Genomic DNA, 13,070 nt, shown 5'->3' on the forward strand with positions numbered 1-13,070 from the left:
CAGAGAATCTTTCTCTGATAAGCCCTTCCAGCATCCCTGAAGGGTTGCCCAGCTGCTCACCTCTGGAGGCAGTCAGGGGAAGACTTTCACTGTACCCAAAAGCCTGGCAAAATTTGACAAAAGGCAGAATGGTATGGCCCATTATATCCAGAGGTGACAAAATTCCCTTCCATCAACCCCTTTACAGTCAAAGAAGACCCTTCCAGATGTTCCACCCAATCTGAAGGAGCAAGCAGCAATAGAAGTTTCAAAATTGCTAGAAAAAAAGAGCCATCCAGGACGTCCCCGCAGACCAGCATGGATCCGGAACTTACTCAAGGTTCTTTTTGGTACCAAAAAAGACAGGGGACTGGAGACCGATTCTGGATCTCAGTAGACTAAACAAATCTGTATAAAGAACAAAGTTTTGGATGTTCACGCTACAGTCCATTCTACCCTTCTTGGGTCAGGACAATTGGATGTGCTCGATAGATATTCAGGACGCGTACTACCATATCAAGATGGACAGATGCTCCAGGAGATTTCTTCGCTTTCAGGTGGGGGCCAGTCATTACCAGTTCAGAGCTCTGCCCTTTGGTCTCACCACAGCACCCAGGGTGTCACCAAATGTATGGCAGTGGTCACGGCTCTCCTGAGACATCAGGGATTCCAGGTGTTTCCATATCTGGACGACTGGCTCCTCACTGCTACCACCAGGCATCAACTCCTACAAACGCGGGATTATACAATCACATCCTGCACTCAGCTAGGTATTACAATAAATTTCAAAAAATCTGCCTTGTTGCCCTATCTATCACTTACATAGGAGCAGCCTTAAACACAAGGGATATGTTTGCAAGGTTGCCACTAGAAAGAGTGTCCACAATTCGTCAACAAGTGCAAATTCTAATGCAGAGCAAAAGGATCCAAGTCAGGTATGTCCTTCAAACTCTGGGCTCCATGGCAGCTGCCATTCTTCTACTCCCACTGTCGCGCTTCCACATGAGAATTCTTTAGTGGCTTTTTTTCACTCAGTGGTCTTTCCAAGACCTACCCATGTCTCACATGATCCTCATCATGGAGGCATGCAAAAGACACCTTTCTTGGTGGATGGTCTCCCCATTAGTTACTCAGGGCAGACCTTTCTTACAACCCCCTCCGGTAGCCACAGTGATGACAGACACCTCCCTGATAGGGTGGTGGGGGGGGGGGTTATCTGGGCAGGACAGTCCAAGGCACTTGGCAACCTCACGAGTGCCATCCGCACATAAATGTCTTAGAAATGAGAGCCGTTGCAATTCAAACAGACAACATGTCAGTGGTGTGGTACATCAACAAGCAGGGCAGAACCAGATCCTACCCCCTGTGTCAAGAAGCACTCAGACTTTCGCAGTGGGTGATTTCCTTCCAATGTTTTCTGATTGCGACTCACATCCCTGGGAGATCCAACGTCATATATTGTAAATGACAGGTATTTATATGGCCATGTTTGATACTGTGATAGGGTGGGGAATACCCATGCTAATCTACACAACTGAGTGATTTATTGAATTGCTGTGCCATGTAGATGCCTTTCTGGGGATGTTTCAAGGGGAATACCTCATGGATAATTAGCATATGCCTCTCCCCAGAAATATTTCATTAACATTCAACACAGCCATGGGTGCTACATATCTTTATGTTAGAGGACTGTGCAGCTCTGTATAAGGGTGGTTTCTGAATCATGGAAAGGCATTATGACTTGTACATAGAGGTGTACACATTGTGGTACCTTCATGAGTCCTCTCCACAGAGTTCTAATTGTGGTAGTTAATAATATTTTGGGATAAAACTTTCAGAATGTCTATTTCATGGATCTATATCATGAAGTCTGAAGTGTCATTGTGCAAGGCTGTCTATTTTTGTTCCATTCCCTGTCTGACCATCAGCCATTCCTCATGTCAATAAATCTGGCCATTTTTCCCCTTCAGTAAAAGCCCTAAATCCAATTTTTTCTTTGGAGTCAGGGTCAAGTCTTCTAGTAGGAGTCTCATCATCCACAAAGCGTACTTTTTCAGTTTTATAGTCCCTAATATACTTTTCTATCAACAGCTTTCTGATGCTGCACAAGGACTGCACACGAGCACATTCTGGGCACCATACATGCTAGGTTTCAGCTTTGGAAAGTGTAGTTCCGCTAGACTCTGGTTGTGGTCATTTCACCTGTATTACTGCAGGTGTCACCACTGCAGTGAGCTGAAGCTCCCCCCCCCAATGCAGGCTGGGTGAGCCACCATCAGTCATTCACTCCCATCCTCCCCACCTGGATCTTGGCGTACCTGAACATTAATCATCTGGATCATAATCAAGGCTTTATCCCTCTAGATATGAGGTCCAGGCTATTATGTCTTAAAAGTGACTTTACAAATGCTATGTCAAACAATATTTCCTGTCTGAAATCACTTTTTGAGATATAAATGTCCAAAGACAGTAGTATTATTAATGATATAAGGCCGCCATAATGGCATTTGGTTTAAAAATGTTGCACTTTAGTAACTATTGTGTAGATTAAATGCAGTGCCATAATTCTGGCAGCAATATTTTAAGATACTGAAAACTGGGGCTCACTTATTAAGAAATTATAAAGTTATGGTTATCTGGCCAAGGTTCATTTGGAAATGGCATGAGCAATGATTGAAATTTTGTCAAAGGCAGCCAGATGCTGAGACGTGAGGATGATTTCTGTTGTAGGGAAGAGGACTGTGATACAAATTTATTTAATGTTAATATAAGATCAGAAGGAGGGAGGTCTGCAGTTGGAGCATTGGGAGAAGGTTTGGTTAATGATGATGGACTGTTTTCTTTATTTAGAAAACAGAAATGTGTTGTAGTTTATTTTATAACTGCAGCTGCAGTCAGGAAAGAAACATGTATGGTTAATATAGCCAGAACATATATGCAGTTAATAATGGGAAGAATAAATACCCAGTATCATTATTCATTTACAGGAATGATATTGAGCCTTCAACAATAGCATCATCCTATATCACAAGATGGGTTATCCATACCAGTTCAAAGTTTGCAGATGACTGCAAACTGGGGTCCAGCTGACACAAGCATCCTCCAAAAGGTCTCAAAATTACCACATAGGTGGTAACAAAGTGGTCAGAGAGGTCATTGTGTAATACAATGCCTCACCAAGAGGATTAATGGACATGCTCCACCTCAAAAATCCAAGTCCCTTAGAGCTACATGCTCCAGGGACCTAAACCTCAACACAAAAATAAATAGGACATGCTGGAGGACACTCACTCTGGAATAGAATCCCAGCACAGTAGGCTAATCTAATAGGGAGGCGGAAGCCAAATACATTCTGTATCTACCTATGAACTGCACACACTACAAGGAAAGGATTCTTTAATGGGTAGAGACTGTCTACCCTAAACACAGAGAAAATCATTTTCTGTATTTTATTTTAGAACCACAGTTGTACATAGCTTGGCAACATGTACTCATCAACTGTCCTGAATATTTGTTGTTGGTACAGGGGAATCTGTCACTCCCACTAATAGTATTAGTTTGTAGAGCACAAAGCACTTCTTTATCCAAGCCAAATGCTCCCGCTTTAACACAAGACATATCACCTATCCTATATCCTTTCTGAGTCTCTTCCCTCTCAACATTCAATGAAGACTGACCCACTTAAGAAACTAATGTATATATAGTACATTACTGTTTGCTTGATTGTACATTGCATTGTGCTTGTTCACCTGGAATGTATATACACTGTTTTTTATATAATTAGTCTGCACTATTCTGTTATTGCATACATTTCTGTATTTTTTGTTTGTGAAATCTTTTGTATTTCATCATGCCTGTACCTGAAACTGGTCAATACTGACAAGTACACCAGCCTGGTAAACTAATATAAATAAATAAACATTATGCCATGACCAACAGAGATGATAAAATCACAAAGTAATGACCTTCTAGCATTTTATTTTGCTCATTTTAGCTGAGTAAGACCACTATACTTAATTTTTTCTTTTAGGGTTCACCTAGAGGCATTATGTTTGTGCTGATTTACTACATCTGCTTCACATATTACATAAGTGGAAACGAAGGGACTCAAACCTGCATTGTGGGATGAAGCTCATTAACAGTTCATAGCCTTACTCTCCTGTGTTGCATTGTTAGGCATAAATGTGACTGTATGAAACTGTGAAATGAAAAGTGAAAATGTGCAATTAGTGTGCTGAACTAGGCTGACTGTTTCCAATGGTATATAGTAACTTGTTTTCATTATATAAAGAAAACCACATTATATTACAACTAATAAGAAAATGGAAATTTATAACATGCAATACAGAATAAAGTAATTTGAATATTAACCCTGTAATTAATTTCTTTAAGCTGTCATTTAATATTATGTGCAATCAAGAGCAAGGCCTGAGAAGCTAACTGTGTTATCTACTAATATTTAATAGCTTAGGCTAATGCAACAGTGATCATTCAAACATCTACTGTTGTGGTAAGTTTACTTACACAAATAAACTTTTTCTCAGTTACCATTTTAAAGAAACATCATATACTGTTTGATGACGCAAGGATAAAAGATAACAATAACTTCACATCCTGTTGTTGAGCCATTGATTTACATTTATGACAACTAAAACTACAAGATGAACTAGGGTGCTTTACCCAAACCTTGATATTACTGAAATACGTTTTACAATATTCTACTGCAATTATAAAACCATTTGATATGAAAAATAAAGGAAATGCATCACAATAAAAACTGCATTAGTTTTTGAATGCTGACAAACAAAACTTACCAGTTTCTGTCTTAGCATATTCAGTCACTAGCACATCATATCTTGTTCCATTATGATTTTAATATTATGTTCAACAAACTGTGATAAGGGAGAAAAACTGTGTTATCTTGCATTGATAGCATGTGGCTTCGGATCAGGGTGGGTTGCATTCAGTAAGTGGGCAAGGCTAACTGGAAAAAGACAAAGCTACATTGGGATGAGGCTGTTTTTATGAGCATGGTTCTAATTTTATATACGTGATTTGCTATACACTGCTACACACCACCATCAGAAATTTGCAGCCATAGTGTTCAATTTACACATCTGATATAGAATATACTTTGCCCTTGATGCTCACCAAAGACTTAATCAAGCATATGACATATGCAAGTCGATGCTTTACAGGAGAACTCGTCATCATTTAAAGTATTTTGTCTTCTAATTATGGCCAGCTTGAAAACAATTCAAATATATTTACAGATCCAGGTATTTGGGGTTACAAAACAGAAGGTGGCTTGTTTATTTACTAGTGTGGGCAAGAAGGACCAACATTATAAAATTCATTTTATATACACGCGTGCACACACACACACACACACACACACACACACACACACACACACACACACACACACACACACACACACACCCTATTTGCATGACATCTCTACACTCTTTCCAGTGCACACTGGATGAAGTTCCACCTGACTGAGGTCAACTTGCCAGTGTTGGAACTCCCCAGTCACTGTTTTCCATTGGAAATCACTGCTAGAGCAAATTCTTTGTGTGTGCTGGTAGTGATTCCTTTGATGTGAGAGTTCCCTTTTCTTCATGTTTGTGTGATTATGTCGTATACATATACGTGTGTGTGTGTGTGTGTGTGTATATATATAGATAGATATAAACATACATACACACCCACACACACACACACACATATATATATATACATATATATATATATATATATATATATATATACACATACATATACATATATTTAAATATATATGTGTTACTCACTCATGATTTAACCCAGCATATAATCGGCAGTCAGAAGACTGTCAGCAAAATAACTACACTGCAAAATCTCTATGCATCAAAACCATCTAAACTCAAAATACTGATGAAATTGAAGTTATACTAGGGAAGATGTATGCCCTTTCCTCACTGGTGTTCAACCTCGGAGTTGGTATATATAATTAGCAGGTGGGTGTGAGGGGGTGAAGGGGGGCTTTTCCCTCTGCAAAAACACTGACAAAAGGTGGTTTAATTTTGTCAAATTTTTAATGGTTTTCTATGTGGTTATATTTTGTGATATTTTGTCAATGTTTTTGATATATTTTTTGATAAATAGTAATGCACCCTCCACGCTTCCTGCTAATTATATATACCAACTCTGAGGTTGCACAACTGTGAGGAAAAGGCATAAATCCTTCAATTCTGTCGGTATTTTGTATTTAGATGTTTTGCTGTCAGTCTTTTCACTGTCAATCACATGCTGGTTTAGATCACGTGTGGGTAACCCATATACAGATATATATGTTTAGTCTAATCTGATGGAGTACAGGAGTTATTTTTCATTTTATTTATTTGTTTATTTATTTATTTATTTAACATTTTGTTTACCAGGATAGTCCGTCTGGGCAAGTAGCCCATTTTCAGCAGAGGTCCGGGGAGAAAAGCTCCAAAAATAAAATACTGCATAATACAAGTTCCACAAAGTAAAAAGAATACAGCATAGCAAGTTCCACAAAGTAAAAAAAAAGTACTATGCAGAAAATTTACACATAATAGTGGTATTAGCACGATCCCAGGAAGAAAAAAAAAACAGAAAAGAAACAATAGTAGATTACCATACTATGTAATACAAGTACAATATATACAGTTACAGAACAAGTGTATATTGAAAGTTGCATACAAATATGTTTGGATACTTTTAATCTAACAGCTAGAAATGTCTAGGAGTAACAGTTGTGACTGCAATCACTTATGTACAGTGTGCAATAATTTTGTAGGAACAACTTATAGCTTATACAGGGTTAGTTGAATAAAGGAAAAAGGAAGTGGTATTGTTTTGTAGGCCTTGTCATGGAGGACATGGGGTGTTGGTTGAGTACAGAAGAACAGGTATGGTAGTATAACTCTGGAAAGGGGAAAGGTGAAGTAAGATATATTGCAAATGGGGAAAGTAGGGGTGGCTGAGACAACAGTACAGGGAGGCTTTGTGGAGAGGAAGTAGCAGGTGTGAGGGTAGGTAAAGAGTAGGAAGTGAAGGTAAGAAAGTGTTTATGAGAGTGCTGGCTGGAGAAAGAAATTGCTTGAGCTTAGCCTGGGGAAGTATATGAGCAGAGCCAGTTATTGGTTAGGTGGGCCTTAAGAAGCGTCATTTGAACTTGGCTGAGTTGGTGGTATTAAGGATGTTCTGTGGGATTAAGTTCCAGGCTTTGGAAATTTGGTTGGAATATAGAATGTCTCTGTAGCTATTGTTAGACTTCGTGACTTTTAATAGGGATTTGTTGAAGGATCTAAGGGTTCTGTGGTTAGTGTATGGATGGACAAGATTGTGGGGTGCTGGGCAGTTTTCAGGTTTAGTGATATGGTACGTGCTGTGGTCAGTTGTTTCAAAGAGAAGAGGTTGGGCAATTCTAGACAGTTTTTAAAGTGAAGTGCAGTGCTGGGATCTATGATCTATGTGAGAAGATTGTTGTGAGTTTGGCAATTTTGTTATAGCATGCCTCTAGCCTGGCTAGGTCTGTTTTTTGAGGTTAGTAAAGACTGGAGAGGCATACAGCAAGGTAGAGAGAAGATAGGTTCTGGCAATGGCTTGTCTGGTGTTGTTGGTTAGGAATTGCTTGGCTCTATAAAGTGAGCCAAGTTTCTTATAGGTTTTTTGAATGAGTAGTGCAATATGCATTTCAAATCTTAGGTTACTACTGATGGTGACCCCTAATAATTTGGTTTGCGGGACAGGTTCTACTTTGGTATTACTGGCTGAGTAGATAATAAAGGGTGTTGTTTGGATGATGGGCTTTTTGTTGGATTAGAGAATTAACAGTGTTGTTAGGATTTAGGATTAATTGCTGATTGGAGAGATAAGTTTATGTCTGAAAAAGCTTTTAGGGTTATTGCTTGAAGTTAAGACTGGGTGGGAGCAGAGCAGATTAGAGTTGAATCATCTATATATTGAACTGTGGTTGCTAGATTGGTTACTGAGTGCAGTTTACTGGTGAAAACTGTAAAGAGAAGTGGACCTAAGATTGACCCTTGTGGAACACCGACTAAGACTGGTAAGTGTGACGATAGGTCATCTTGCCATTTCCATGCTTGTTGCCGGTCTATAAGATAACTCTGAAACCAACAGAGAGCAGAGTAAGATAAATTTAATGATGCTAGCTCATTAATGAATTTTTGATGTGATACCGTATTGAATACCTTGGACATATCTAAGAAGATTTAAGAAGATGGCTGCAACTTGTTGCCCATAATTTTTTAGATGACTGATGGTATTAGTGAAGCTTAACAGGGCAATAGTAGTACTATGCTTAGGCCTAAAGCCATGCTGGGAGTTTTTTAGAAGTTTATTGGAGGTAAGATAGTCCATTAACTGGGAGTGGATGCATTTTTCGAGGGTTTTAGCTAATGGTGAGAGAACAGGTATTGGTCAGTAGTTGGAAAATTCTGTTGATACGCCACCCTTGTGAAGAGGAACGATGTGGGAAATTTTCCATAGTTTAGGGATATACTGTTCTATAATTGATCTGCTAATCAGTAGAGAGGTAGGATAGGCAATGGTATCAGTTGCTAACTTGAGATAGGAATTTGGTAGTTGATCAACTGCTACTAGGGTTGAGGGTTTTAATTTATTTAGTAGTTTCCTTATGGTTGATGTTTGAATGGGGTTAATGGAGAAAGGGGTGGAAGTAGATGAAGATAGTGATGGAATAGATACTGTGGTATGTTGTTACTATTGTTTACCAAGGAAAGGATGGAGTTTGTAATGGAGTTGAATTATGTAGTCAAACTCTCTTGGGTGTTGTGGGAAGTGGGAGATGGAGTTGAGGACTGACCTAGATTTAGAAGTTTTTTTGATACTTTCCCAGAATTTTTGGGAAGTATTGTGGTAATATTGTTCTATACAAGTATAGTAGGGATTTTTTGTCATTTTTGATCTGAGTTTTGGATTTGTTTCTTAGTTGGTGGTAAGTTTTGAAAGAGCTTTGACTTTTGTTACTGTGGTTGTTAAGCCATGCATTATCTCTGTACTTAAGTAATTCTTTGGTTTCTCTTGACAGCCATGGGGTGTAGTTAGACTTTATATGAACCATCTAACTGGAGCTAAAGTGTTTAGAATGTCTAAGAATTTACTATTAAAGTATTCCACTGCAGAGTCAAGTTGGAGGTATTTTAATGGTGACCAATCACAGTGCTGCAGTAATGAATTAAATGTGGTTGCAGAGAATTGGTTCTCATTTCTAAACTGTCTATATAAAATGGATTTTGGGAGGTCTGTTCTGTGTCTAAGGAGAAAGGTGGGAGAGTGATCTCTTAGGCTGTCAGGGAGGCAGCCTGAGTGATGGACTAGAGAGGATTTATTAGTTAGCATCCAGTCAAGAACTGACTGCCTGCCACTGCATTTAGCCAACCTACTAGGTGAGTAAATAATTTTGGTGTAACCATAGAGATTTATGTGATTCTTGGGACTATCTGAGGAGCAGTTATTCCAATCTATATTGAAATCTCCTGAGATAATGTATCTTGGTTAAATGATGAGGATGACCAGGAGAGTAGGTCTTCGATTGCGGAAAGGGAATTACTGGGAGAGAAGTAGACAATATTATGGTGCTTGTTTGGGTTGATTTCAATTTGACAGGAAAGAATTTCGCTATTATGTAGGGAAGGGGGACAGACTGGATTCTTTGAAGTTTTAAGGTGTTTTTGTATAGAATAGCTACTCCTCTACCACTTTTTTATTCTATCTAGTCTGTGGATGTTGTAGCCAGAAGGTAGAATTTCAATGTCTTTTATTTGAGGCTTGAGCCATGTTTCAGTTAGAATGGCTATGTCAGGTGAGTATAAGGGCAAGGTTACATGGAATTCATGGATTTTATTTAGCAAGCTTCTTACATTCATATTAATGAGAACAGTGCTGGGGGTATTAGGTTTTAGGGTAGTGATTAGATTTGGATGGGTGGAGATTGGATTCTGTGATGTTTGCTGTTTTGGGTCTGGGCCTGGATTTGGATGGATATCACCATTTTGTTTTAGTTGAGGTTTTTTGTGTAGAAGTGGGTGTGGTGGCTTAGGTGTATGCTTAGTAATGTTATGAACTAAATTTGGGAGGGGTAGTATCGACAGATATCTATATGACAGAAAATCTGTTTTGGATAGATTGAAGAGTTCACAAGCAATTACGAAGTAAGAAGAAAACTTCTCCAAAGCAGATTATAACCTCTTAGGGTATGGTATAAATAGCATCACTGCACTCCCCGCACTTGATAGGACCAAAACAAGCTCCTCAAGGAAGAGTAAACCTGCCTGGTGGACAACTGCCACTAACAGGCTTTATAATAAGAGGAAGAAATTGCTGACAAAGAGTAAGAGGGAGTGAACCCTAAACTGGAAACACTCCCTCCACAGTTTAAACAAGCAAATAAGACTTCTTGTGAAGTCCTCCAAAGCAAACTACAAATCCAACTTCTTCAACTAAGGACAGCCATAAGGCATTCTTTAGTTAAATCTGTTACCTATAAAGAAAGGCCCAGATATGTGCCGAACTGGTAGTGGACATAGCTAACCTGTTGGCTGACAGGTTCTGTGAAAACTTCACTTCCCTGTCCCCGCCACACGTACCCCTTGACATCCCTAACATCTCTAACACCTGTTACCTAACTTGTATCTCTTAAGAGCAGGTCATAAACTCCCTCTCTAAGGCCAAAAACACAGCATCTATCGGACCTGATAGCATCCTAGGCTGCATCCAACATGGGCTCCAACAAGAATTAGCAACACCATTAGGTACTCTTTTCAATCATAGTCTAAACACCGGCTTTGCCCTAGCTGAATGGAAAACAGCCACCATTATTCCCTTGCACAAGGTGGTGCTTTCACTGACCCCGGGAACTATAGACCTATTAGCCTGACTAGCCTTATCTGCAAGGCCATGGAGCAAATCATTATGGACCTTATCAACAAAGATGCAGGTAATTTCCAAACACTTGACCCTACTCAGTTTGGATTTGTCAAAGGGAGATCATGCCTGTTAAACCTGGTGGACTTCTTCAAGACAGTCACCAAGGCCCTGGACGAGGGGAAATCTGTGCATACACCCTATCTAGACTTAGCCAAGGCTTTTCACACTATCACCCTCTCAGGCATCATTGACAAACTCACCCAGCTAGGTATCAACCATTATATCGTTAGATGGGCGCTAACTGGCTCACTGATAGAACACATATAGTCACAATAGGGGAATCCAGCTCCAACAACAGACCTGTAACCAGTGGTGTTCCACAGGGATCAGTCCAGGAACCTCTACTGTTTAGAATCTATTTATCCAAAGTAAAACACAAATACTTAACTACCACATCAATAGCAACACCCAAAGTATGCACAATCACCATGTCTAGCACCTGAAACAACTAAAATTCAAGATCTTCAGCATCTGTCCTTATGTGGATCATATGAAATTACTGTCACTTTACTCTGTTTCATTCAGACTACTCAGAGGCAGTCTCTGCCTTGCATATAAGGCAATCTCTGACCCTGCTTTTTGGAAAAGCTGCATATCCGCAAGTCAAATGGTACACAGGTTATTCACTCTAAAGATCTTAACCTGGTATGTGACATTAACAGAACCTGCTGTAGGGACATATTTCTCTCCCAGAGGTTACCACACCTTTGGAACAGACACCCTGTTCATGTCAAACAGAGCATCTCATTGGCCCTCTTCAAACGCAATTTTGACGATTGGATGGGTAACCGTAAATTCACCCCAGGGGTTCCACCCATGTCCCTTTTGGACAGGGCAATGGATGCTGATCGTGGAAATAAGGGTAGAAATTGGCTAGGCTTCTGAAGGTCCTAGGGCCATTAGCTTAGTAACTTCATGTGATCCTATGAGATATTAACAGTGACTGTGTCTAGATTTAGGGAAGTAAATACTGTGGGAAGAAATAGCCAGGGTATTGTTATGGCTAGGCTTGTATAGGCCCTAGGGCTGATAGCCTAGTACCATCCTATTTAGATATCATTGAATAGTGGGATTTCTTTATTTTTCCTATGCATTTTATATAATAGCCTACTGTACAGAAGCACTCATTTTTTTCTTTTGTAAAGTAATACTAGAAAAAAATTGTGTCAATGTAATGTCAGAAATTCATAATATATTTTAGTCCACCTTCAATTATTCATATTTATCTGAATACTTTTTTGATCTCTCTACATTTAACAGTAATTGGTTTGTCTTTATTTATCTCACATGATATCTACTTTACAAATTTTATCAAAAAATGTTATGAAAAAAATCAAATATTTCTATTGTTTATAATTCTTTTAAAAAATGACTTCTCAGTAAAATTTGAAAACAGAAATGTGGTTGTTGAAATGTGTGAATAACCTTGCCAAGAATAATGCTTTCTTTTTTTTATAGCTGGTGAAAACAGAACTGAATTAATAAAAAGGTAAAACGTTGTGCACATTGTTACTAAGCTCATGCTGATGAAGATTTTTGTGTGTGTTTCCAGGGAAAGTTGCTCCTGTACTACAGCAAGCTGCACTAACTCTTATCCCTTCTGACGTCTGCAGGAAAAGGGAAGTGTATGGAGACAGCATCACTGAAAACATGATCTGTGCCGGATACATAAGTGGGGGTATTGATGCATGTCAGGTAATGTGAGAGTGCTTATATCTGTGCAAACATTTTGTTTTCATAGACCCAGCCACGTGGCCCAGACAGGTGAAGCCCTGACTGTGGCCCAGGCAGTCAGTGTTTGATTAGTGGCATGGACCCTGAGGGGTTGGGCAGGGAAGGTTGATGGGTTTGAGTGGTTAATGCCAGCTTGGTCTTTCTGGGCAGGGGGAGGTGGCTTGGCCTGTTGTAATGGAGACACATGCTGTGGGGTTAACTTGTGCTGCTAGCTGGACATGTGCATCTCTGAGCTGGAGGTGGTAGGTGTGTATGGAAATGCATTTCCTAGCCAGGCCATCTAATGGCAGTAAAGGGTAGGCTGCTTCACAGGACGTTCAGGCTGGCCTGAAAGCTACCACTGACCTTCGCTGTATAATGAATGGATGAGA

At 39.5% G+C, this 13,070-nt stretch overlaps 1 protein-coding gene across 1 annotated transcript in view; it reads left to right on the top strand.

Annotated features, from left to right (window-relative positions):
• The window catches only part of LOC122787486 (transmembrane protease serine 3-like), a 413,860-nt gene that overhangs the window by 304,461 nt on the left and 96,329 nt on the right, over positions 1-13,070 (top strand). The window contains exon 2 of the mRNA XM_044054226.1: positions 12,518-12,660. Within this exon, the coding sequence (XP_043910161.1) occupies positions 12,518-12,660 (143 nt within the window). The remainder of the gene's footprint in view (positions 1-12,517; positions 12,661-13,070) is intronic.

Source organism: Protopterus annectens, chromosome 13.part0 (assembly GCF_019279795.1).
Source record: "Protopterus annectens isolate FY-2018-M chromosome 13.part0, PAN1.0, whole genome shotgun sequence".
Classification (NCBI taxonomy): Eukaryota; Metazoa; Chordata; order Ceratodontiformes; family Protopteridae; genus Protopterus; species Protopterus annectens.